This window comes from Gambusia affinis, linkage group LG13, assembly GCF_019740435.1.
Source record: "Gambusia affinis linkage group LG13, SWU_Gaff_1.0, whole genome shotgun sequence".
Classification (NCBI taxonomy): Eukaryota; Metazoa; Chordata; class Actinopteri; order Cyprinodontiformes; family Poeciliidae; genus Gambusia; species Gambusia affinis.
The window spans coordinates 9692981-9719826 of record NC_057880.1 but is presented as its reverse complement, the minus strand read 5'-3'; the positions used below and the strand labels follow the sequence as shown (position 1 = coordinate 9719826).

The 26846-nt window shown below is 36.9% G+C and overlaps 1 protein-coding gene across 6 annotated transcripts in view; it reads right to left on the bottom strand.

Annotated features, from left to right (window-relative positions):
- Positions 1-998: 998 nt before the first annotated feature.
- Positions 999-26846, bottom strand: part of ryr2b (ryanodine receptor 2b (cardiac)) — a 72574-nt gene continuing 46726 nt past the window's right edge. For 3 of the 6 annotated variants that reach the window (XM_044135707.1, XM_044135701.1, XM_044135702.1), the window contains exons 75-104: positions 24800-24912; positions 24523-24619; positions 23410-23540; positions 23146-23197; positions 22606-22659; positions 22383-22482; positions 22156-22235; positions 21729-21805; positions 21534-21607; positions 21207-21287; positions 20955-21043; positions 20538-20666; positions 19976-20080; positions 19680-19761; positions 17114-18411; positions 16896-16963; positions 15326-15470; positions 15112-15198; positions 14786-14995; positions 13766-13896; positions 13592-13634; positions 10817-10953; positions 9776-9854; positions 9324-9470; positions 9048-9182; positions 7297-7453; positions 6976-7040; positions 5291-5391; positions 3257-3308; positions 999-1292 (exon numbers count right to left, since the gene is read on the bottom strand). In XM_044135707.1, the coding sequence (XP_043991642.1) occupies positions 1197-1292; positions 3257-3308; positions 5291-5391; positions 6976-7040; positions 7297-7453; positions 9048-9182; positions 9324-9470; positions 9776-9854; positions 10817-10953; positions 13592-13634; positions 13766-13896; positions 14786-14995; positions 15112-15198; positions 15326-15470; positions 16896-16963; positions 17114-18411; positions 19680-19761; positions 19976-20080; positions 20538-20666; positions 20955-21043; positions 21207-21287; positions 21534-21607; positions 21729-21805; positions 22156-22235; positions 22383-22482; positions 22606-22659; positions 23146-23197; positions 23410-23540; positions 24523-24619; positions 24800-24912 (4215 nt within the window). In that variant the 3' untranslated portion in view covers positions 999-1196. The remainder of the gene's footprint in view (positions 1293-3256; positions 3309-5290; positions 5392-6975; positions 7041-7296; positions 7454-9047; positions 9183-9323; positions 9471-9775; positions 9855-10816; positions 10954-13591; positions 13635-13765; positions 13897-14785; positions 14996-15111; positions 15199-15325; positions 15471-16895; positions 16964-17113; positions 18412-19679; positions 19762-19975; positions 20081-20537; positions 20667-20954; positions 21044-21206; positions 21288-21533; positions 21608-21728; positions 21806-22155; positions 22236-22382; positions 22483-22605; positions 22660-23145; positions 23198-23409; positions 23541-24522; positions 24620-24799; positions 24913-26846) is intronic. The other 3 variants (XM_044135704.1, XM_044135703.1, XM_044135705.1) reach the window with 3 other exon arrangements.

Genomic DNA, 26846 nt, shown 5'->3' with positions numbered 1-26846 from the left:
TCTTCAAAAAACACTGTAGATAAAAACAGGGAAATTACAACTTGTTCTTACATCTCCTATTTAAAAATGTACTCTAAACAATCTTAGATGGGTCTATTTTCATTTTTAGATGTGAAGGTCAAAACCCACGTGTTATTACTGCAGTCGCAAGTTGATTACAAAGGGTTCTGCTTGTAAATTATGTAGCTGAAAATATTTTATTTTTTTAAAAGGAAGCTTTTTTCTCTTATCAGCTCATTTTCTGGTCAATCTTTGAATGAGGTATACACTTAAAGCATCAGATATCAGTACGAATAGTATTGTAGGCTCAGTGTTTGACACTTGCATAATGAGGACAGAGTTTGTGGGTGGCCCTCCTGCGGCTGTCATCCTGCTGCTGAACTCAATGTGTTTCAGCTATTTAACAAAACCTGTAAGACTATTTTAGTCAAGGGGTAACACCCATGAAATCCACAAATCTTGTGTTTTTTTCTGGTCATTAGAGAAATCCATCCAACTCATCATTAAGGCTGATAATCTATTTCCATGACAGAGCTTTGACCTGAGCCAGAAGGCTTCTGACGGCAACCGACAATGTAGCTGGTAATAAGATGGGAAAATAGGTGAATCTGAGGGATGAAGAGAGTGCAGGAGAGAAAAGGCAGGAAGGATTAGAAGTGATCACAGGAGGAGCGGAGCGATCCTGAAGAGACAGGAGAGGGACTTTCACAACAGCATAGGTTAAAAACAGTGAAAGCCAGAAGGGAAATTGTTCAACTGTGGGTACCCAGGGAATGGTCATCAAACCATAAGACAAAACAATTTTAAGCCAGAAATTATTGCCCTGGCCATGAATTTGGAATGCCAGTCTTGACTGTGTGAAATAACGAGTCCAATCACATCACTCTGAACACATCTGGAGACATAAACATCTGAAATGGGCAGGTTCTGACCCACAAGACTCGCCAAACAAAAATCACATTATTTTAGATCAGAACATAAACAAGCGCTTGTCATTCTTTTGATTATGAGTCATTTATTCAATGTCAGATCAGAGTACCGTTTGTTTGGGGAAAAATAAATCACTCCAAAAACCAATATCAGATTAACATAAACACGCAAATTTAAGGTAATTTACTGAGTCAAAAGGCAACAAGCAATGTGGCTCCCGTGCAATATCACTATGTTGGGAGGCTTTTAACCTCTTGGATGTTCTGTCAGCCGAGTTGATCCTCAGACTGCTTACGGAAACAGTCTCCCACAGGAAAGAATTCCCAGCAACGCTCCTGGTACATTTTCCACACGTAGGATTCCTGAAAAGTCAACACAGTCGTCACTTATCACAAAGCTCCATCTTTGTGATATAAGTTCACTGGATCAAGAACACATTCAGATCAAGAAGAGTTTACACAGAGTACAAAACAAGTGGAAATGAGATTTTCCTTCTTTATGTTGAGTGAAGAAACATTTATAAGAACATATATACAATTTTAGAGCTAATAAAAACTCAACGTAATTTGAAATGACCGAGGTGATTGCAGCTGCAGTTTGTGAGCATGATGTTTGGATGCGAGAAGAGGCTTACGTTGGACTTGGTTATTACTTTTTATTTCTTCTGTCTACAAGTTAAATCTATAACTGCTCTCTGAAAACGTTGCTGATACATGTTTAGTTAAGATAATCATCTTCAACTGCAGCTCTTTTTTTCCCTCCGTGCCTGAGGCAAATGAAAGGGAAAGTGTTTGACTGGGGCTCCCATCTAATTCTATATTGGTCTTTCAACTTTCTTTTCATCCATCAATCGTAGCATCAGTCCGAAGTGAGCTTTTAATCTTGTGAAGAAACTACCTCACTGATGGTGTTTAGGTAGCATGACAGAATAAATTCTGGCTAGTTTTATAGCTGCAGTTCAGTTAAACATGGGCTGAATATGTAGAAAAAAAAAGTGATGTACACAACCACTGAATGAGACACAGAAAGAATTTGTTTTCTGGCGACAAAGTTGTGCTGATATACTCAAATCATTGTAACAACGCAGGTCAAAAATGGAGCAGAAATGACATTAATCTCAATGCTGACAGGATTTTGATGATCACAGTTAAAAGTTACAGTTCCCCAGTAGAGTGCTTTTAAATCCCTCTGTAGGGTGTCAGTATGCTATGTTTTCAAGCTGCTGCTTAGACATTTCCCCTGACTTCCTTCTTTGTACTGGATAAATCACCATATATATATCTTCAGTTTATGAACTCAAGTTTAAATTGGAGACTTTGCTATCACTACTTATCACTAGAGTGAAAATTTTTTTATACAATGAGGCCTAAAATCAGCATTTCAAATGCAATATCAACACTATCATAAATTCATGCTTTTTAAAAAAAAAAGATATTTTAAAATATATTTCTTGATTTACAATGTGCTAGACACACTGAACACAATTGGAAAGCAAAAGTTACACAAATGATAATGCATGCCCTTTAAATATACCACCAGAGAAGATTAAACCCCTGAATGAAAAAATAAAATAAAATCTAGAAATAAATGTCAACCCTCATTTTGATTTGGAAATATCACCCAAATGTTAAACTGTTTCACAATGCTAAAAAAAATATACATTTTTTGATTGATTGCACAGCAGCATATTGGAGGCGCTCTGCGCCAAAATCAAGATTATAAAGTGAGAAAAAAAAGAGAGGAATGATTTAATACTCGTTGCCTGAGAAGACTAGAAAGTTCTTATCTTTTATGATGCACAATCTTTTAATAGATAAAGACACAACCAGTGACAGAAATATTAAAGCTCTTTACAAGGAAGTGGAAGAAAAATGAAGAATGTTTTGTTGCTCTGTGCAACAGGCCATTTATATGCTACAAAAACGAAAAAATACACCTTCGGTAAAATAATAACAGGCTTTGCAGTAGAAATTTAATGCAAAATGATATCAGTGAGAAGAAAAATAAGCTGTAAATCAAGGGGAACTTGCCCGGCATGGAATGGATTTTCACCATTAACTGTGCACACCTAGGGTGACACAATGGCTTTAGAGAGATAGCACAAATGCAAATGCATCCTTACTCGAAAAGGTTATACTACAGATTGCCATTATCGTAGCAAATGCTGGAATTAATAGGTTACCGAGACATGGGGGTGGAGTGTTGGCGATGAATAAATTAAAAGAGACGTGATCTTTCAATGACAGTTAAACTGCCTGGGGGCCTATAAAGTGGCCACCTAATTCCATCTTCGGTGGCACTATAAAACAGGAAATAATTATCATACCTGTCCCGTGTGTTCAGTTTCATCCTTGTTAATAAGATACATCAGGAAAAATCTGCAAGGGCACAAATGATTGGAAAAGTGTTACAGTGTTCTAAACTTTTATGCAGAGAAGAAGATATTTGTGTAGAAATATATTTTGTTGGGCTGTGCTGATTATGAATATAACTTGAATCCATTTTCAAGAACAAAATACAACTGGAAGGGGTAAATATTTGTATCATATACTTGCAAATATTAACTTAGTGACTTTGTTAGTGGATCTAGCAAAGTTGAAAACAATGGATCATTCAGTTTTTCCAAGTGGGACAAAATGTCACAGGAAGAACTGCCATATATGTCTAATGATGAGTAGGAAAAGTCAGTCAGTCAACAGCTGCAACAGCATTTCAGGGATTCCACCATAATTGGACTCAGGTTGCTCTGGGCAGTGGCAATTAGTGAAGAAGCAACTTTGCAACTTGCAAAATAACCCTAGCCTCTCCCCAATCTGGGGCAGAGGCACGTTTCCCCCCCTTTTTTAGTTTGTAGAATGCCAACATGTTTTAACTGGGACGTTCCTGCATTTACCAGAAGAAAAACTTATTTAGACAGATACTATTTTAAGGCTTAAATGTTTTAACTACAACTGTGAAAACATTTTTATGTTTTTTTTAATATTTGGTGACTAAGTCCCTAACTAAATTCTTTTCTAAACACCCAGTTTTTGTATAGTGTGTGTGCGAGACCATGTCATGTGACAATAAATTTAAAGGGAAAGAATAAAATAGCTGCTGCAGCTCTGACTGTCTGCTTGAAAGACTTAAACTCTGAAAAGCTAACGATGCGTGAGAACAACGTTTTCTGTAGGTTTTGTCCCCGCAATGAATGTGCTTAGATAAACTGCTCAGCATGGAAACAGTTTTTATTTTTACTTTAAGTTTATTTGATGGGGACAGACGCACGTCGACATAGACAAACTGAACCCAACAGCAGTCCCATGTTTGCATCAAAGTGCAATAGCAACAGCTAATTCGGCGCAGAAGAAAGACAAAGTTTTCTCGTGTCGAGGCTGTCCTGCTGAAGTTCTTGTTGGGACAAAATACAGTTTGCTTTTACAGAAAATATAGTGACTTGAGGGTTATTGGAAAATAAGTTGGAAACAGTCACAATACTAATCTACATTTCCCCCCCTGCAATTTAGGTTTAATGGGCAACGTTCGGTTTGAAAGTAGATTTGAGACTTCCAGTTATTGTGTCATTTTTGTTTGCTTTGAAGAAATGACTTGTAGTGGAGCTGAGAGCTATGTCAGAAAACAAAAGGAAGTAGAACTTGTTTTATTGAATAAGCTCAATGTCAGAGCTTGTCTCAGAGATACAGAGCATTAAAAAATTTAAACCTGATGTCTTATAAACAAAGTAGAAGTCAATTATACATTTCTTCCACATGCAGCACCTCTGCACATTACTGAAACTAGCGCTTTATCCCCACACATTTTCTTACTATGCTGTATTATGACATATTTAAATGTAGGATATTTTGTCATTAATCCTGGTTTAATATATGTCTATTCATTATAAGCTGCTACATTTTTATGAAAATGCTTTTATCTGTCTGTTTTAGCAGGCTTCATTTTCATTCAGTGTAGTGTAGTTCTGCTCTGCATTTTTGATATAGTATCTGAAATATAGTGACGTATTTAAATCAAAAACTCTATTGGATTTATGTTGACTATACTTGTAATCGTTCACGTTCTTAATCAGCAGGTCCAGATCGATCCATTAGAAAATTCAAATAGAGAAAAGCGCTAAAAAATTTAAGACAATATTCAATTACAACAAGAGGCAACCTTTAAAATGATAAGAGTAATAAATAAAACAATGTCAATTTTAATTTCCTGTTTTGCTCAACTAATTGTTTTGAAAGGTACGCACGATTTAGTCAACTAAACCATGTGATTTTTGATCAGAACTTTAAATGCTCTGTATTTGATTTATACATTTCAGGATTTAAATGACTGCAAGTCTACACGCTGCAGTAGCCAGTGGAAAACTCACAGATAGTTGGCCAAGTTGTGCTCCTGCAGAGTGTGAGTCTCAAAGCCGTGAGGAATCTTGTCAAAGTACTCGCTTCCGATTCCACATATGAAACATTTGGTCTGCGGAGGGAAGAAGCAAGAACTCATGACTCATTCAACACATAAAAAAAAGAGAATAAAATAAAGAACATCAAAAAGAATTCTTACATCTAAGCCCTGAGACCAGAGACAGAGCTCTGTGACAAAAAATGCTGGATTTAGTTTTCTAGCAATGACTATCTAATGTTGTAATTTATTCTTCCTGTCCCCACAGAGGAATTTTTTTGGCTGAAACATGCTGATAGAAAAACAACAATGGTAAAATGTTTGTTTTGGGGCTTAATGCAATATGTGTGTTGGGTCACTCATACTAACAACAAATAATTATGCGAGGCTGAAAGTAGCAGATGAACCACATTTATTATTACTGAGTGCTGCAAAAATGTAGCAACTGGGAAAAAGGTGTAAAATCATAATTGCCAAAGAGACTGAGAACTGGAACTACATGACAAAACAAATTCATTATTTATGCCATAAAAACATTGACAACACTGAGCCATATGTTAACATAATTTAGTCATACTTGTAACATTTCAAAGCCTCTGCTTGGTTTTGTTTGCTTCAGCACTCAGCAGTCCAGAAAACATTTTTCTGCTGCTTGAATTCCTCTTGAATTGTTTTTTTGCTGCGCTGAACCATCCCCCTCCACCATTTCTCCTTCAGTTTTGTTTTCTTTGTGAATACCGCAATGCGTATGATGACTGGAGTGAGACCACAGAGTTACCAGTGGCCAGAACTGTTCAATGACATAAAACAATTCTTTATGCTTGGTTTTTCAGTGCACATCTTCAACTTGTTTCCTGGGTGTAGTAATCAAAGCTGCGTTTGGTGACTTGCTTCTCGTTTTTGTTGGACCGTTTCCACCACAAACCGTAGCTGCTGTTGCTGAGAGTCGGCCTGCCTCTCTCTTTCAACTATGCTGGTCTTCTTTGCAGCATCTAGCTGAGGACGGCTGTCCAGTGGCAATTTAGTCAGACTCTATTAAAATACTTTTTGCATGCAAATGTTGGCTCAACAACTGCAAGTAATGAGATTTTGTAGACTGAACTTCACAATAGTTGAAAACATATTGTTACCAGAATGCTCAGGCCTTTTTATGTTTAAATAGAAATGTTCACAGGGGATTTAAGACAAGTATGAGTGCAGTGGAACCTGGAAGAACCACAGAATGATAGAAATGAAGGACAGGCAGATAGACGAATTGTCAAATGAATGGATGTGTACGCTATCGGATGGACGGATGAACTGATGGACTTTTTAGACAATGAGCTACTTCATTTTCTTTTTACATTTATTCCAAAACCTGGATTTCAAACATTTCTAAATCATATTTAGAACAACCGTCAGTGCAACTTGTAATTTTATTTATAAGCATTTGTGCAGTGTCAGCTCTAACTTCAACAAAACTTATCAAATGAGGCTGATGTAAAAGGTCATGTCAGGAGATAAGATGGATCATATTGATGTCATATTTTAAGACATCCGAGGACTGCGTGGTTAAAGGAATATCTCTCTTTAATAATTCATAACCTCGACAAGATTGACTTAGGCTTTTGTTGTGTGTAGATATTAAAATTATATCTTGATATTTTTATCGACCCTTACCTCCATGTCCTCCTTCACCTGCTCCTGCTGGTCTCGAAGCTCACCAAAGGCATCAATTATTAAACCTGAGAGAGGGACAAAACTGTGTAACTGTGCACTGGAAACTGTCATTTCATGTGAATAATACCTGGCACTGAAGGATGAAGAGACACACGGCTGACTTTTCACTCCCACATGAAAAATTCATGACACGATTCACTCTAAAACAGTTTGAATAAAAGCTAATTCTGTGAGTCGCAGGCATGCTGCGACTAACAACCTGCAAACTGCAGCGGTTTGTTTGCACACATGCGGGAATGATATTTCCGACGTGGGACTCACCCTGGATAATGGCGAGCAGGATGACAATGACGAAAAAGAAAAACGTAATATCAAAGACAATCCGTTCGACTTCGAATTCGTCTCCAGCAGGATCCTGGATCTCGTCACCAATCCCGCCACCTGCTCGCACTCCCACGTACATGTGGAACATGTAACACTAAGGAGAAAATAAAAGAAAAGCACATTGTCTGATGTGCTATGGTTTGCCTCCAATTCAAGGAAAGTACACTTTTTTTGTTAAATATTACCACCAAACGAGTTTGTTTTTTTTTTAAATTGAGATTTTAACTCCATTCGATTCTTGAAAGTGGTGTGATGTAACAAGATGTTATTTTCAGCAAAGATCACCTTGCATGGTGAAAATTCATGCTGGTAAGGACAATAATACATCGAAGGCACTTTCATGTCTGCCTCCATGCTGGCTGCTATATGAAAACAAGCAGGATGCTTGCGAAAATTCAAAATGTGAACACATTTAAAGAAGAGTTCACATTTTGAACTGACAGTATAATGGGAAGAATTAACCTTTCACGTTGTCCAGAAAGGTCTCTTATGTGTTCAAGTCCAGATCATCAAAAAGATTTGTAGCAAAAATTAATAAAAAAAATAAATAAGTAACTTGTGCAAAATCCTCACAGCCTTAAAAATGTTGTGATCTGTTTTAGTTACAAAATGATTTGAGATTACTGTTATTAAAGCGCCAGACAAACAGAGACACAGTGGATGTGGCTGATGATTCAGTGTAATATCCCCTGCCTGCCATAATAGCAGGGTTAATTCAAATGCTATAGCTAGCCATCCGCCTGCATATGTGACTGACAGTGGAGTCCACAGTAGAATAGATCAGGCGTTTGGGTGTTAACGTTGTCAGCGGGCAAACAAAGAGGAAATCTAAGGCCTTCAGACAGCTTTTTCATCCTCATGTGTCTATCATATTTTGGAGGCACGAGCACAAAAGGTTTGTTTCCTGCTTCAGAAATGGAGATCACTGACAGCCGACGCATTTGGTTTCCTCAAACTAGGACTTAAGTCAGGGGCCATTGCTGGAAGGAAACAGAGGTTTTGATAATACATGTGCATCTCAATACAGTAGGATCTATTCATCCATCCATCCATAATCTGACACACTTATCCTTGGCAGGCTGGTGAAGGGGCTGGTGCCCGCCTCCAGCAGTCAACACGAGAGGCAGGATCAATAAGATCTATTAAAAAATTCAATTATCTAATTGATTCAATACAGAGTGCCATATCTAAAGTGTTGTTTTTTGTTTTTTTCTCATTTTGATGACAAAGTCTGGAAGCTAAGAAAACCCACAATTCAAGTTTATAAAACATTATTTTGCAAGACCAGTAGAAAAGGATTCTTAATTAAAAAAATGTTCACCTTACCAGCTGAAATAAGTAGTCAACCCCGTGGATGATTTAACTTTTTATTTCTTGTACAAATAAGTCACGATCAACAAAATTTTGGGGGTTTTTTACATGTAAATTTGAACTTATGAAACCCTTTTCAAATCACACTGATCACTCACAGCCCTTTTGCACCAAAGCCACATTCACAAACGCATACACATTTATGCACCAACATTCAGACAGACGGACATGTGAGAGGAAGCTGAAATTTAAACTGCAATCTTCCAATTCCAATGTGACTGCTCTGCCCACGGAGGCACAGACACCCCCTTTAACCAATAGTTACCAAAATTAGCAAAAATAACAAATTAATGTGAATCGTGTGTGTAGAAACTCACAGTAAGCATATCATTGCACTTCATTTCTTCAGTTTCCTTGCCAATGCTGTGTTTGTAAAACTTTCTGAAGAAATTGAAGGCTATGACGGTGTAGAGATACACCACGACCGCCAACAGACCCACAGTCAGCACCAGCTGAGAAGGCAAACATATTTGCAAGGGGAGAGAGAGATAGGGACAGATTATGTCATCTTGAAAATGCTCCAAATTAAGTGCTACACTTTGAAGGAATACATCACATACAGAGCATCACATCCTGGAAACACACGCACAGACCTGTTTTCCATTGTGTGTGACGGAGGAAAGAATGGTACGGAGTGTCTTAAAGCCCATGGCGATGTCCAAAAGGTGGGCAGCAAAGAAGAAGTTGTTATAATGACCCAAAACCGACATGGTCATGTACCACGCCAAGTACAAGAAGGACTAAAGCACACAAACACACACACACATAAGTTGACGTAAAAACACCAACTATTAGATTACAAGGAAAAAGGAAGACAAATGTATTTTAGATAAGTGGGATGACAGGATATTGCCATCACATTTGAAACATGTATCAGACTAAATCTTGATTTAATCATCAAATATTAAACACTTTTACCCATAATATTGAGTCATTGCTTATTATTAGGTTGCATAAATATAACAAAGTGACACATTTATCATTGTTGAGAATGCAAAAACAAATGCAGTGACAGCCACAAGTCGTCTGATACAACCGAACTTACGTTGTCAGTGAACACCACTCCTAGCTTCCAGACCTGGTACTTTGCGTCAAGGGAGTTAAATCTGGAACAAACAGCATTACTGCAACAATACATGAAAAACACAAGTAACAAGGAAATGAAGTCAAAATGCCCAGGGCTAAAATCATCCCCTTTGAGCTACATTGTGTCCTTTATGAGAGTGTTTGTTATGCGACGACAACTCAGAATGTCCTGTTCTTCCTCAAGTAGAAGATAATGCTTTAGGATCTCCTGTTGTTGGTCTACGCATTACGCAATGCGCAGACATCCTCACAAATATGTTGTTTTGTTTTTTTTTCTTTTTGGAAACAGTCATTAATAAAAACATGAGTACTGGCAGCAAGTGGTTTAGAAGTGGAGCTGTCTCCCCATACAGGATCATCAGAGCTCGACGCAGGTGTCCAGGGTTTGATTCCCGTTTCTGGATTTTGACTTTGCTGCATGTCTTATCGCTTTCTCTTTCTACCTGCTTCCTGCCTGATGTGCTGGAAATAAAAATCACTAGTGGGAGAAAAAAAAAAATTAAATAGTAAAACAAATTAGCTAAAAATATTCATTGGTCTGAAATGGTAATTGATGTTGCTGAACAGCACACAAAGGAGCTGAATAAAAGCATAAAGAAGACCAAAGTGCTCATGCATAATAAAATAAGGCCATTTAGTGCTACAGAGGAATGTACAGCAGAAAGGGCAGTATTGATTTCATTATTTAGATAATGTTTTTTTATATCAATACCATGCATTTGGATGCTAGCTCATTGTGCAAATACTATTGCAAGCTAGCAAACCACTTTTTTAAAAAATTTTCATTTAAGACAAATGTGAATATGCAATCCTGATGTATAATCTCTGAATAGATGGAAAAGTCTGTGTTTTGCTCTTCAGTATGTCAAAACCTCTATTGTTTCGCCTGCAACCATAAATGCTACAAAATGAATGCAGATGACTGCAGTCTGATCTGTATCTTCCTTAGAGGATGGAACTGCAAAGACCTGGACATTTTTAATATTTTCTCTCTACTCACAGGACACTCCAGGCACTGTCTCTTCTGAGCCTCTTCTGTTCTTTTCTCTTGGTGCTGAAGTCTAAGGCAGCTTGGTCCAGACCTAACAGTCCACTGATCTTCTTACGGCCATAAAAGTCTCCATACTTATCCATCACCTGACAAGAAGGGGAAAAAAACGACAGGTTCAAACAATAGCTTCTTTAGTGTGACTTGGTTTGAGTACGGCATGACAAGAGACAGTGGAGGATAATTAGCCACATTGTCTCCACTGTCTAAATCATAATGAGATGGCAGCTTAGTTCTGCCGACAAGTTGATGGTGCCGCTTCTGCAGAAGCGATGAGCCGACATAAAAGGTTTTTGACATCCGCCCTGAAAATGCATGAAGATGGTACAGCTGAGTAAAATACGTGTAGTTGTGGTGTTACAGTACAGGGCTTGCAAAATTATTTAATTTTACCCCTCAAGCTCTATTTTTCTTTGCATTTTGTCATCATGCTACTGCAAAATCTTGTCTTTCATTCAAGTTAAAGAGAGTGAATTGTGAAGTGGAAGTAACATGATGCATAGTTTTCAGACTTTTGGACTAATAAAAAAATGATCCTATTCAGATCAATTTACTCTGATACCATTAAATACAACTGAGTCCCACACATTGTCATCAGACGTACCCTAATTAGTGAATAGAGCTGTTCTATGAAGGCCTCAGGGTTTGTCGAGGGACATTAGCAAGCAAACAGCATCAGGAAGGCTTGCTGCTGTAATTACAGCGAATGAAGCTGCAACAAAGCACTGACTCATGATGGCTGAATTCAAATATCTTCCATAATTGTATGATTTTTATTCATAAATAAATTTTGAAAGCCAGTTGTCACTTTTTTTTTAACCACATCACAATTACGTACCATTCAGTTTTGATTTATTACATAAAATTGATATAAAATACATTATAACATAAAAAAAAACAGGAAAATCTTTAATAAGTGCAAAAGCCTGTACAAAGCAATTTTCTTTTTCTGTTATCTAATATGATTACAATGTATATATCTAAAAAGCATTTACTTCCTTACTTTTACCTGCAGACAGATGCATAGATTTTTATTGAGCGGTTCCAGCTCTATGAAACTGGAAACGTCTTAAATAAAAAATGCAAAGTGAAGCCAGCCAAAGTTCACCTTAGACCTGTTACTTCACACCAAAATCCAAACTGTAGAACAATATTAATTAAAAGCAGAGAATAATCATTAAAAAAAAAGAGATAAAATATTAAGATATCTAATTTATACAGGGTTCTTACAGTGATGCAGCAGAAGGTATAAATGTGGGAATGAGTGGTAACCATATTTTATGTCCTAACTGTTAAAGCTGGAGGCCAAAATCCAAATAGCTTTAACATCAATTTAATTAAAAATTAACGTCCAAGTACTATTTTCAGAGGAGATGATTTGCCTCAACTCCATGGAATACTGTCTGTTTGTATAATAAAAAAAAATGTTCCGTTAAAACAAATTACACCTTACAGGATTACAGCCTTAGGCCTTGTTAACCAGCTCCGGAGTCCCTCCGCAGTCAGCTGCCTTTTGTCTAAATTTACAACATTAAGAAATTTCATAGCGTAATTCTGAGCAATAAATGCAAAACTGTATTGGTCCATAAGCTGTGAAATATGGAGGGATTTACTTGGCAGCGTTTGATTGATTTTAGAAAATATCTCATACGTAATCTCATCAAAACCGTGTTTAACAGCGGTACGGAACAACATTCAGGAATTATAACTCAGTGTAAAGTAGGAGTCAAAGGCCATATTTTTGTAACTCAGAAAAGAAAGGGTTGTTTTTTTTTTTGCTTTTTTTCCTGGCAGTATTGTATGGATATTCTGCAAACCATGTTTTACAAATGCAGAAAAAACAATTTAGCGCAAGAAGTACAGTTAAAATAAAAACACATGCTTTTTCTCACACTGTCTGACATGAAATCAGGCCAAATATTTCTTATTTTACATCAGTTAAGATAATTAAAATCCTTTCAATTTTCTAAACCAAATTCTTCAGATTCATAAATTTATTTAATGTAAAAGCTTTTTTGTCCCCCTCCTGCTTGCAGGACTGCCATACCCGAGTCATGTACGGAGTCAGGTAAATGCCAATATTTGGCTTCAATTGAACAGGTTTGACTTACAGTTGCAGATATAATTTAAAATCTTTATTCGGCTTTTAAAAGGTTGTGATCAATGATCTTTAAAATAAGACTAGAATATCCATAGTCGAAAATAAGCTTTTTCTTAAAAAAAAAATTATTTTATTGTGTTGCATGGCAAACTTTTAAAGAATTTAGGTATGGCCACAGATGGCTGCCACTTTGGGATATCAAAAACATATTTGGGATTTTACAAGTTATAGCAGATTGCTTTCTGATTTATTTCAATAGATCCTATTTTCTGTTTTCCTACATTAAATTACACAGGATTAAAAATATATTTATGAAGTCAGTATTTTCTATAAAAATACTTTTATAGAAAAAGCGGAAAACAGCTGAACAGTCCTCTACAGCACAAGTAGTAATCTAAAAGGGGAGGTTGAAAGTATTCAACTGTCTCTGAAGATGATAAAATTATATGTATTTGACAGTAGAATAATTACAGCTGCCATTAAATCTTTCATCGCAGATCAGTTGATGCCTTAATGCACCGTCACTGCATGAAATCTGCATATAATTACACCCATGCTTGGACACTTTTACACTAAAATTCTAATTTGATTGTCAGTACCGAAGGAATCCACTTGAAAGATCTTACCTTCCTTTTCACAAATTTATCCCAATAATTACTGGGAAACGATCTGGAAAGAAACAGAAATAGTTTTGCCGTGTCAAGATGTTGCACGATGAATTCTTGATTCGAAATATATTTTTGTTATTAGACAATATCATATGTTAATCTGCCATTATTAAATAAAAGACATGAACTTGCAGTGTGTTGATGACCAGGCGGTCCCATTGCCCTTTAATGTCTTCCTCAGGAGGCTGCTGAGCCACATACAGTCCATCAAACTCCAGTCTTCTGGCCACCTCCTTTTCACGTTTGAAGATCACCAACGGCACCTTTCAATCAAATCAACTGGTTTGAGTTTGTTTGATATACTCACATTTTAGTCTGTATGAAAACAGATTTTCTGCAAATAATTAATCAAAACTACAAACAACATAAACTAATGCAGGTTTCTTTGTACAATACATGAGAAAAACGAAAGAATAAATAATATTCTTGGAGGACAGATTGACAAATAGCTACAAGTCTTACATTTTCAAACAAATAAATATCAATTTGCTACACTGACGCTTGGATATTGGGTCATTCTACTTTGAACTATTTTCTCAGGCTATCTTTTTTATATGCTGCCATAAGCAAATAAAATATATTCTTTTATTATATTTGCACTTCCCATCTCATTGGTGGGATTTAGGTGTGTGTTTTACTTCCACGGCTGCTGTATAAAATTTAGCACAGGCATGCAGGCTGGTTCTAGAAAAGCTCGTTAAAAAATGAGTCACACTCAGAACATCTGGGATTTCCAGCATGATATCGTGAGAAGAGGTGACCTGTGCAGTAAGTTGTGAAATATCCTCCCTGCTAAAAATAAAGTCAACAAAGTTTGATTTACTGATTCTAAATCCAAATGTGAGATCTATTTTTCCAGAGTAGAGCTTTGCAACTTTGTCATCAGTTCTCAAATGAAATCAATTTTCAGGAGATAACAGCAACATAATACTTCTGATTTTATATTTTCATTTGTGAACAGAAAGAAAGTCGTGCTGGTTTATATTTCACGCCAGATCTATCATTTTTCCTCAGAACGCTTCAATCTCGACTCGGTCTACAATTTTAAAATGCGCCAAATGTCCACTTGTATATGCCGAAAGGAAGATGCCCTTAAAAAGTGAAAACTAGTTCATTAAGCAGCAGCAGGAGAACGTTATTGAACTGGTATACCTTGAGGCAGTAGTAACCAATAATGCAGCAGAATGAGATGATTGTGTGTGCGATGGAAAGGAAATGGAGGCACAGCTCCATGTAACCACTGCTTTCTTCAAGCACAAAATAAACTCTGCCATTGCTGGTGTTTGTCATGGCAGAGAGCAGTTCTTTTCCATATGCCGATGTAGTCACCTGTTCTTCTTTGGATGCAGGCAAAAATGCTACCTGTAAAATTTAATTATAAAAATAAATGAAAATCATCCACAGTTATGTCATATACTGTAAAATCTCTCACATGCAATATCTGAGAAAGAAATAGCCTCCCATAGGGTTGCCCTCACCTTATAGAACAGAAGGATGAAGTTGATTGCAAAAGCAACAAACAATGCCAGCAGACGCATGCTATAAAAATTTCTTGCAAAGCAGTTCTAGAGGAAAAAGACAGAAAAAAGGACTGATGTATTCTGCCTTAATATATGTTTGCTGTTCTTGAGAAACTGGACTGAATGTTGATCGCTAAATTTGTAAGCATGTGTTGCTGTACTTGCACATTACCAGAAGAGTCTTGCTATGTGAGCTTATCGTCTCCCAGAGAGCAGAATGTTGTCTCTGTGGTTCCTTTGACCTATGAGAGCCTTTCTTGGATCTGTGTTTTTTCTCTTCTTTTGCATTCCTACGTTCTTCTTCAGTTTTCTTCCATCTGAAAACATTCCAAACATAAAGGAGTCTTAAAAGATTCATAAAAGATTAGCCTAATTCTGCACATTCTCCAAGCTCTTCAAGCATTTTTACTAACCTGCTTGAGGACTTATTACATCAAGGCATGTACAATGTGATGAATTTTTAAAACGGCATATTGATTCTTCAGGATAAAAGGAGCATGTATTTATTCGCATTTAACCTAAGCACTTTACTACATGTCATTGAGATTTTACAGAAGCAGTAGCGTTGCATAAATAAATATTAGCAGGTTTTTTTGTGTTATGTCTCAAATCTAGAGACCAACATTTTTATTTTGCAAATTCTTCTTGAGAAATAGCTTAAACTCAGTCAGAAAGGAGGGAGAGCGTCTCTCTACCACATCTGGAAAGTCTTGTAACGGATTCTTAATTGGATTCAGGATTGGACATTGATTGGGGCGTCCCAGCTCATGAAGAGATCCAAACGGTTATTTATAGTTTAGGTGTGAGCAGACTATGAGAGTCTCCTTAGTTATTCTGTCATTTCACTTCTTTAAGTTCTTTTTAAATAGAAATAGGTGCTGCTTGAAATAATAGAGACCGTGTTTGCCTTTGTGAAAACGATTCGAAAGAATAATATGAAGCTTTTCACCTTCTTATCAATTGTTATCTTATGTTTCACAGAATAATCTGGTTGTCGCATTCTTAGTGAGAACAGAAAAGAGAAACAAAGCTTTGAATGAAGGAGTCAAGGATATTATTTTCTCACCTTTTAAACAGACTTCAGAAAATAGTTGGCAGATTATCTGTAGCCTAACAATGCTACAGTAGCTGCTGTGCAACTTTGCAAGTGTGTTGCAACCGTAATCCTATTCAGTTTATTTATACAGCGCCAATTCACAACAAATGTTGTCTCAAGGTACTTTACAAATACTGGTATGTTAAAAAAGATGAAGTAGTCTGTCTGTTGTCTGTATGGAGAAATGTAAATTTTTCCCTTGTGCAAATGTAGTTTATACAAGGAAAACAGACTTCAAGTGTTAATAGATTTTATTTATTTTTTTTAGATTCTGGTAAATAACCAGTTGACCAGTTAACCCTCCTGCTGTCTCAAGGGATAAGATCATTTAGACGCCACAGGAGTTTTACTCTGTGTGCCGTCTGGCAGGGTCACACTCACCCTGTGTGCACTTTTACAAGATTTGTTGTAAAAGACTTTGTTGCGCTCCTCCTCAGTGAGATGCTAAGACTGCGGGAGAGTTAAATAACTGTACGATTTCAACACTTAGTGTCACTGAGTAATTTATGGGTGTCAGAGTAAAGAAGACTTTCACATAAAATCCCCCCAAAATATCTCAACGTTTGAGAATAAAAATGTGTAATAAGCTTTTGAAATTGCTATTTCTGAAAGACACTATTTTTTGACGTGTAGGAGGGATACTCACTCTTTTTCCTGTAAGTTCTCCATTTTCCCATCTTCTGTTGTCTCTTTGTCCAAGTGGTCTGTAAACTGCTGTCAGGGAAAATTATATCTGAATAAAACATTTCTCCTAATTACCAAAATCCCAAAGCAGTAAGAGTAATTAGGCTAAAGACATTTTCAGAAAACCAAAGTGATCCTGCGAGAGCTCAATAAGCATGACAATGAGCAAATAATTCCTACCAAAGTGTGGTGCTCCTCAGAAACATCCGGGTCGATTATTGTTCTGGAAGTTGAACTGAACAGATCAGTCAAACTGTCAGAGAGATCTTGCGTTACAAGTCTGTACTGATCTCCCTCTTTCTTCAACTTGAGACCAAATATGTCCGACAATATGTCCACCTCCTTGGGAAAGGTCAATGAAGCCATCTGCCTGATCTCCCTCAATTCTTTCTGGGAAGAGAAACTAGCAGAGTGCGTTCTCAGTTGATCCACAGTGCTCGACACCCCAATGACCTCGTCAAGAGTTGGCTCAAGAATACCCCCAAGCAAGTCTGACACCTTCATTCTTTTTGCCGCCTCAATGAGACCACTGTTGACAAATGTGATGTACAGCAAGTACATGATGTGACAGATGACAGCAGAAATGCAGTGGATCTGAAGCACACAAATGAATCTAATGAATCGAACTGCTGCTAAGAGGAAATCCTTTGGTGTCATCCTCATCAGTGTTCTCAGGTTTTTCACAGAAAGGGCACAAGTTAACATCACCCACCAATAGTAGATAAAAGTCCACGTCTTGTGATCTGGCGATGTATATTCTTCAAGCTCGCTCTTTTCCAACTCTGTTTTCCCGTTGCACATCTCTCCAGAGTTGGATCCGGATATCTGGGCTGCAAGTTGCATCTCAAAAATGGTGTCCTCACAGAAGTTGACGAACATCTCCATTTTCTCTTTGTCGCCTCCCTTATTGACCACATCAAAAATGAACTGCCTCTTGGATTCCTTCACCTGTGGCTTCTCCCACTGCGTGCGACTGTATTCACTGATCTCAAAGTAGACCCGTTCAAAGCGCTTCCCGCTGCCAAAAATCTCAATGCGTCCAAGACTGGGCTGAAAGTAAGTCAGGACGCATTCTGCGAGCTCCATGAATGCCTTCAGCCTGGACTCTTTGGGCATGTGCTCTGACAAATTGGTGAGGAGAACAGCGATGCTGAAGCCGATGTCTTTTGCCGGCTCATGAAAGCGATCCACAAAAGTTTCGTATTCCAAGATTTCACTGTCATTTGTTTCAATGCAAGAGAGCAGGAAGTGGATCTCGGCTTGTGAGAAGTATTTACAGTTTTCCATGGCTTTCTGGAAGTCCTTCCTGCATATGCTGCCCTTACAGTCAGGGTCATACTCTCTGAAGCCCTCAGAAGAAGTCAGGTCTTTTAGTTTGAGGAACATGTCGAAAAACTTGAGGACCATTTCCACATTGCCTGATGATTCCACCAACATATCCACCATCTGCTTCCCAATTGTTCCATTGATAACATTTCCTGCAACAAAGAAAAACACAAGTAGATGATCTGATGATGGGTGCAGAGTCTTAAGACCTACTGCAAAATGTTTGTCTTTTTTCGAGCCATCTTCCATGCAGAACTGATTCATTGTTTTGATATGAAAGGCTGCACACCCCTGTGCTACGTCAACACAAGGTAGTACAACTGTAGTATAACTGTGAACTGCAAGGACAAATACAAACAGCTTATTTTTAAACTGTGACATGTGGTCATCTGTCTATACTCTGATGCTCCCAAATACCAATACCTATAAAAGGTCTATTATTCACAATAAATAGTTGTTCTATGAAGGCTTCAGAGGGTTGATAGAAAACATTGTTGAACAAAAAAGAAAAGAGAAAGGCTCTCCTGCAAGCTTATCCACACTTGACTGTCCACCTAAATGGACAGACCAGGCAAAGAGAGTGTTAATCAGATGAGTAACTAAGTATCCAATGGTAACTCTGAAGCAGCTGCGGAGATCCCCATCTCAAGTGGGAGGATATGTCAACATGATAGCTATTAGACATGCATTCCACAAATCTGGCCTTTGTGGAAGAGAGGTAACAAAAAAGCCAGAAGGATTTATGTTTGCCACAAGACATATAGATGACACACAAAGTATGTGGACCAACAAGACCAAAATTTAACTTTTTGAATTGCATACAAAATGTGGCCTATGGAATAAAACAACATCCTTAATGCAGCATCCACACTATCAGATTAAAAGTTGTGGCAGCTTCATGCCGTGGGAATTATTTTCTTCAACAGGAACAAGAAATCTGGTCAGAGTTAAAGGGAAGATAGAGTTAAAGGCCAGGGTAAAATTGGAAAAAAAATAAAAAGAGAATTGAAAATCTCTGGGAATAGTTCAACTATAGTTCTCTACATCCAACTTGACTGAGCTTGAGAAATTGTGCAATACAAACCAGTCAAACATAGTCATGTGTCGATGTACAATGTTGTCAGAGACCCAAAATGCAAATGCTTTGTGTTGGTCTATCGCACTAAATGAATTAATGTTAAGTTTGGGGTTGAAATGTGACAAAATGTTAAAAAGCAAGTTTAATAAATAAAAAAGGTTTTGGGTTTTTCTTGTATGAATATGAATTTTTCCCATTCATAAACAATAGAAAAATCTCATTATACAAAGGCTCCTACGTTGGTATAACAAAAAACAAAACTCAATTATTCAAAAAATCACTTTTTACATGAATTCTGTATAATTGGTTGCAAATAACTGCAAAGCCTTGCCAATTATTTACCTTCCAACATGGAGAGGAGGAACACAACCATGTCCTTCAGTAAGTCCATGAGTTCTTTTAGGAGTTTTATCTGCTTTGAATCCTGCATAAAAACAAATGATTAATTTATTAAATTAATTACAAGAAGTTTGCGTAATATCTTCTAGAAGTTGGTAGAAGTGTTGTCCCGATATATAGCCGTGTCAGGCTAAATTGAAAATTATATTTTAGTTTTACTGAATTCAAGAATTATTCAATCTTGTTTGCTTTTCTCAAGATACAATAACTACTGAAATGAAACTGTAACGCTGCCATACCTGAGACAGCTTCATCTGCATGTGAGCAAAGACATGGAGGAATCCCACGACAGCATCCCACAGACGACTGTGAGCCAGACTCTGCTGATTCCCAATACACGGACCCTGGATGAACACAAAATTGTACAGGCAGTGCAAATACTGCAGGAGGCAGAAATAACGGCATAAAGTTGCAAAACTAAAAATTGCATCTCTCAAATTTTACTTTTTTCACTTTACTTCCATTTGTGTTGTTATTTATAGCTCATCCCAAGCTGATTTAATAAATCAAAACTATATCAACTCAAGATTTACATGAGGCACAGAGCGTAGATAGTGAAAAACATTAGGTACCCCTTAATAACTAATTTCTCACATTACAGAGTCCATCTGGCAGTAAGGATTTCCAGATGTTTCTTACACACACAAACATAACTGAGAAATAAATAAATGCTATCTCTAAATAATTCATCAGCTGCATTGTGGAACAAGTTGTGCAGTTGTTTTGCCACAAAGCTGAAGTAATTGTTTTGGCATATTAATTTAATACGTTCACAATCGAACGCAGGCTGAGAGGACCAACCTGTATATACTCGGTGAGCGTGTTGAAGACCTGTTTGGCAACTTCAATGGCCTTGGAGAAGTTGTGTTGACCCAGAGGATCAATAACCTCTTTCCCAGAGTAGTACCAGTAGAAATCACTGATCGATTCCTGTAAAAAATATGTTTTAATAAGATAAGAATCAGTTGTAATTAAAGAGGGGTTAAACGACACAGTTTGCTAACATGTACTTTTGATTTAAGACCATAACAGATTCATACTGCAGTTGATTAATAAAGAGGCAAACTGATTACCAATACATAATTGCAACACCTGCATTTGATGATTTGAACTGACACACTTTTCTGACAATATTGTGTATTGATTTCTATATATTCCTGAAGTGGCTTGATCTAATTAATCAAAATTACATGAGAGGTGTCATGACAGTGGACTCACCTGTACCCTTAGTAAATAGTCAACCGTTGATATAACAATGTTGACAGTGGTGTTGTTCCCAGTTTGTGTTCTTAAATAGTTCTGGAAATCTAAGGCATGCAAAAATTAGCACAATAATTAGTATGGGCAAAAAGGAATTTTTTTTATTTTCTTTTTCTTTATCTGTGCTTTATGGTCCTCGGTTTGCATTATTGACAAGCATACATGAGAATTTGACAATGTTTAATCAGATAATGATTGAGAAGAAGTAACCAGAATTGTGTCCTTCGCAGAGCAGCTGCAGGAAACGGAAAAGGTCACAAGTCAGGTCCTTGTCAGGCATCACCTTCTCTCCTTTGAATGAAAAGATAGCAGCAAAATCTAAAATACTGAACAGTTGGAAGAGGAATGTAAAAAATAGTAAATCAGATAGTGTCAGCGTGGCCTTTTCAAAAAAATACATGTTGATAACACTGAAAGGTGAAAAATATTTTAAAAATTGGACACTATAACAGATATTTCAGCTGACCCCTCCACCATGAGATGGATTAACAGTAATGTTTTTTATTTTATTTTTGTATTCCCATTTAAATACAATACCTGAGCTGTCATCCGTGGCCATGCCTAATCCCTCTGCTTTGTTCTGCCTCTCAAATGCATTCAAATCCAGAACACTGGGTAGCAGAAAATCCCACACACAAAAAGGGGGTTAGGCAAAGCCTTTCAACTTCAACCATTAACTGTTGATACATCGCCATTTTCTGATTTTAAACACTTATCTCTTCTGTTGCTCACCTACATGACCGCATGTGTCCAGCCATGCTCTGAAAAAAGCCAACATTGCGCTTCTCTCTTAGATAATCCAGCATTTTCTGTGAAAGCATAACCAACAAAGACGGGATCTAATTAAGCAGAAGTAATTAGAGTAATAATAGTCTCATCAGTGGTCAAGTAGGGATGTATTGAGATAAAGTGACAGATCATCCTCTCTCATGAAAATGAGATTTGTCTCAAGCCATGGTATAAAGTTGCAGTCAGCATGTGAATGACAGGAGCATTAAATGAAGCTTGTATTATGAACTCTGGATGTGAAAGTGAAGATTTTTAAAATATATAACCATCCAACAGGTAGTAAGCAAACATATTCTGAGTGAATCTCAAGACTGAGAAGTTAAAAAAAATTAAAAAAAAATAAAAATTACCACAAAAGCATTTCATTTACCTGCTGAACTGTTGCATTCCCTCCATTAAGAAGAGCAATACCTAGTTTCAGAGTAGGACCAATCATGAATCCCATAGCGCCTAAAGCGACCCAAAAACAGAATATTCATCAGTCGTTTCACATCTTTTCTACCATCTAATCATCTTATCTCAAAGAGGAAGTATTTGAACAATTCAATAAGCTAAATATTTACAGTTGATTTCATTTTGTTGCTCATAATGCCCTACCACTACTGGCGCTAATAGCTTGCAGGACCATTTCAGGGGCTCCACGACAATGCAGCCTGGCCTGTTGGTACAACAGCTTTTGCTTTTCCATCTCCTTCTCCTGTAATGTTCACATTATTATTAAGAAGAAGAAAAAAATGCCTATGAAATTTCATACTTTCAAGCTTTGATACATCAAAGTATTGCAAATATTTGTTTTAAAAGTGAGAGGCAGTTTACTCACTTCAAAGCTTTCTACTTCGTGCTCCGCATCATCTTGGCTTTCTCTGCGGCAGCTCTGAGAAAAGCCAAACCGACAAAGTGGACAATGATGTAAAACCAGATCGAAAAGACAATACGCCAACAATAAATTATTTACCAATGCATTGCACCTCTTCTCTGACAGGTGCTTGCTGCATACTTTATAGGGCATGTACAAAGATATCAAAGTACAACTTAAAGCCCATTAAAAATATGATGCAACAGTTGGATGCATCTGTGCCAGTGCTTAGAGAACCCTCCAGTCTGAATGAATTAAAGCAACAAAACAATATGGTTTGTGTCTTTATTAGGCAATCTAGCGCACTAATTACAGGAAAGAAACTAGCCTTTAGAGAAATGCATGCACATCTTTATGTTATGTTTAATACCATACTGTTATATGTTGAAAATTTAAATTACATGTTTTTAATAATGAGACTTTTGTAAAATATTAAGCGTTATGTGACGTAGTTCATTCACATGCGTCAAACACTTTGATAATAAAAACATGTTTGGCTGTTACCTTGGCCATAATAGCAGCATAATCTTTGTAGAGGTTGTCATTATCAAGTTTGCTGAAAAAACAAGGGGGAAAAAAACTGTTTATGTCAGAGTGAGGCAAAATGCAGAAATTTTGAATGTCAAGTTATATTACATGTCAGAATCAGAAACATTATTTTCAAATGTCACAAATATTACAAGACTTTAAGAAAACATGTGTGCGGAGCAGTGGAAGCATTAGCACTAGGCAGTTCATACCGCATCTGATCTTTTAGAACAAACACACCTGCTTTCCGTCAGCGCACTTCGACTGAAGAGCATAATGAGCTGAAGGAGAGGATCAATTGACTTGGCACCTTCTTCCACCTCCTTTACTTTCCCTTCCTCACCTTCCCACGGTTTTGTCACTCGCCCCTTCTACAGTCCAAGGAGGGAGGTCAAAGTAATTAGGGTGTGCTCTTAAATTATATCACAATGCTCATTGGAAAGTAAATACACCAGGTTTCTTCCTTTTCAGATATGCACAGTAATGAATAGTATTGTTCGTTTGTACAGTAAAGGCAAATTAGAAATGTAAGATGTCAGCTTATTTCAAACCTGCAGCCTACGCTCAAATCACCTGGCTCACACGAGCCAAAGCAAAATGCCAAGTTAATGAAGCAGGAGAGCAACAGTAACAGCTGAATTATCGATTAAAATCAAAGCAGAGAGGAAAACTGCTAGAAAAAAAACGGAAACAGTGCTATAAATGAAAACATTTCAGCAGGAACAAGACAGGAGATGAAACAAGACATACTTTAGTCGTATGTGTCAAATCCAACATGTAGATGAAACAAGACAATTACAGTACCTGTATAAAAGTCAAAACCATTCCTAATTGGATGAAGTTAAATGAGACTAAACTTTTCATATTTCCTGTCTCTTAGGATTATCATACAAAATTATTTCTATTTGCCAAAAACTTCCTTCAAATTAAGAAAGTTTTTTTTTTTTTTTTTTTTTACTGCTGGCTGAATATGGTAAGAAAGAGCAGTTAGTCATTACTGCCAAAGCAACATTCAAAGCCAGATGAGATTAGAGCTTGCAATCTCATCTCTCTCTCTCTCTCTGTTGTTAAATTGAGTGAACTGAATAAAACTGAAAATGCACTCAGGGTGCAGGGTGAAATATCTTTGCTAGTATATTGTAGTGTGATATTTTACTGCATAAGCTGGCGTTCTGAATGAAATATCAGGTTGGGGATCAGCAGCAGCAAATGTCTTTTCTAAGGTTGCTCAGACCAGTATCATGGACCAGAAAAATCCAGCTGAAGATATACCTGGTGCTTATCTTGTTTGAAAACACAATTGCTTAATTAATACAATTTTTAAAAAGTTTGCACAGCTTCTCTTGAACTCACAGCTAAATCCTCCACAAGCATTTCTACCAAGTTGTTTCCCTCTGTTGATATCCAAGATCTGTTGTAACCTTGCAGGAAAAGGTTGACAGCTCGATGCCTGAAAGGAAAAAAACAGAGTGAAAAACAGTGGGTAGAAAGAGAAAAAAAGCATTGGTTGCAGAGTTTTTGTTTTTATCTGTACTTGTTTATTATCTTGTCTTTATTTGTTCATAAAAGATAACAAACCTGTGCACAACTACAAATCTTTATCAAACAACTTATTTGGCCTGGGTCTTACAGTGGCAAATTGTAGAGAGGAGTCATCCTCAGGCAAGCCACCACCGCACGTCTTCTTTGTTTGGATAAAACGTTGTTCCAAGCAGGTTTTTTGCTTCTCTGTGGGTGCTCTACCTAGAAAAAGAAAAGAAACCAAAAACAAAAAAAGGCATTTTAATTACAAATGAAAGTGACTTGTAAAATAAAATAAATGTCCCCCTGCCTCCCTTTCAGACTTTTTATGTATTTGTTTTATTGTCCCACTCTCAACACTTTGTACCATTTAGAATTATTAAACACATTTTTGTTATCAGAAGAAGTCAAACACAAAATGCCGTTTTTATGCAGGGTCCGTTTTGTCTTTATGTGAAATTCTTCTCAAAAGTGAAAACTGGTTGTGCCTCACTTGGCAGCAACAGCTGACATCAGGCATTTGTTAGAACTGAAACTAAGGTATTTTAAATCACTACGAAGGAAATTTAGCACAAGTTTTATTTATAGAATTGCTTTAATTTTTTTCCCATTGCAGGATTGGAAGCCAAGTGTGCAGAATTTTCTGCCAGAGAGAAAAATTCACAGCCACAAACACAACACTGCTCCTGCCATATTTGACAGTTTTATTGTCTTGTATTGTTCTGCTATTTTCAGTATTATGCTCTTTCTCTGAAATAGTGTTGGTGTTTGTGCCACATCCCACAGGATTCACTCCTTTCAAAAACACTTTGTTCCATTTTTGGGTATTATCAAAAATTTATTTTACCAAATGATAGAGGGGTCTTTCTGTTTTCTTTGGTCAGCAGTGGTTCAGGCCATGACATTATCATAAGGCTGCCATTTTTTTGTTGTTGTTGTTGTTGTTGTTGTTGTTGCTTTTTTACTATTGTTGAATCGCAGTGACTTAGAATAATGATGCCCACAGTGTTCATTTATAACCTGATAGTTGCTAGGTAATTCTGTTAGGTCGGTTGTTCATTTTTTGGATAATGGCGTTAACTGTGGTTCACCAGAGTCTCAAAACCTCGAGAATGTCTTTGTAAGTAAATGTATCTTAATTACTTTGCTCTTGAACTTTTTCTTTTGTTCATGTGTTGCTTTTTGCAATCTACATGTACCTCAGTACGTAATTTTGCCAAAATATGTCGCTTACTACAGTTAATCAATTACTCATATGGGTTGCAACTAGATTTTAGAGGGCCAAGCTGGTTTGAATAGCATTTCTTCTAAAGAAAATCATTTGAAAACTGCTTTTTTTTCTGGAAAAAGTGTAAATGTTTAAGAGGACAAAGATGTCTTTCACGAGTAAATGAAGACTCGACTGCTAGAAGAACAGCTAAAGTTGCACAAACTTGAAGCAACAGCGTAAGCTGGTAAGAATTTAAAAAAAAAACCTACTGGAATCCACATGTTGGCAACTTACAGAAACCCAACCAATTAAAAAGTGGAAACTTACAGAATTTCAAGCATTTAACGCATGAGCAAATAAAAAGCGGAGGAAGATAGGCCTAGTGGAAAAAAAACAACATAGTAGCTTGTTTTTGCTTCAACAACAAGCAAAACCCTATTCAAGTCAGACCAATTTTGCAGTGAAGAAAAGAGCTATGTTAACTTTAAAATTTGTGCAGTTTAAAAAACTATTTCAAGCTGAGAAAAGCATACAATGTTTTAAAGATTACACAAATAAAATCTGGTAATTATCCATGTGCTTTGTCAAGTGTAATAATCTGGGACAATTAGGGTTTGTAAGAATATTTAGGGATCTGTCATTGAAGTCAGAATATTTATTAGGGATTTTTTGGTTGTTTTAAACAGCAACAAAGCTAAAAAGAAAAAAAAGCTATTTAAACCATTTTTTTACTTTTAGAGAGAGAATGCAGTTAAAAAGGCAAAACACTGCAACAAAGGCCTCTAAAATATAATAATCTTGTCTGACTCGAATGATGAGGTAAACAGCTCAACAACATTTTCACCTACCTTCATCTCACCTTACTCCACTTCACTGAACAAACACAATTGTCTGTGCAGAGTTTAATGATCGAGAAGAGTGGATGCACTCAATGTCACTGTGTTTA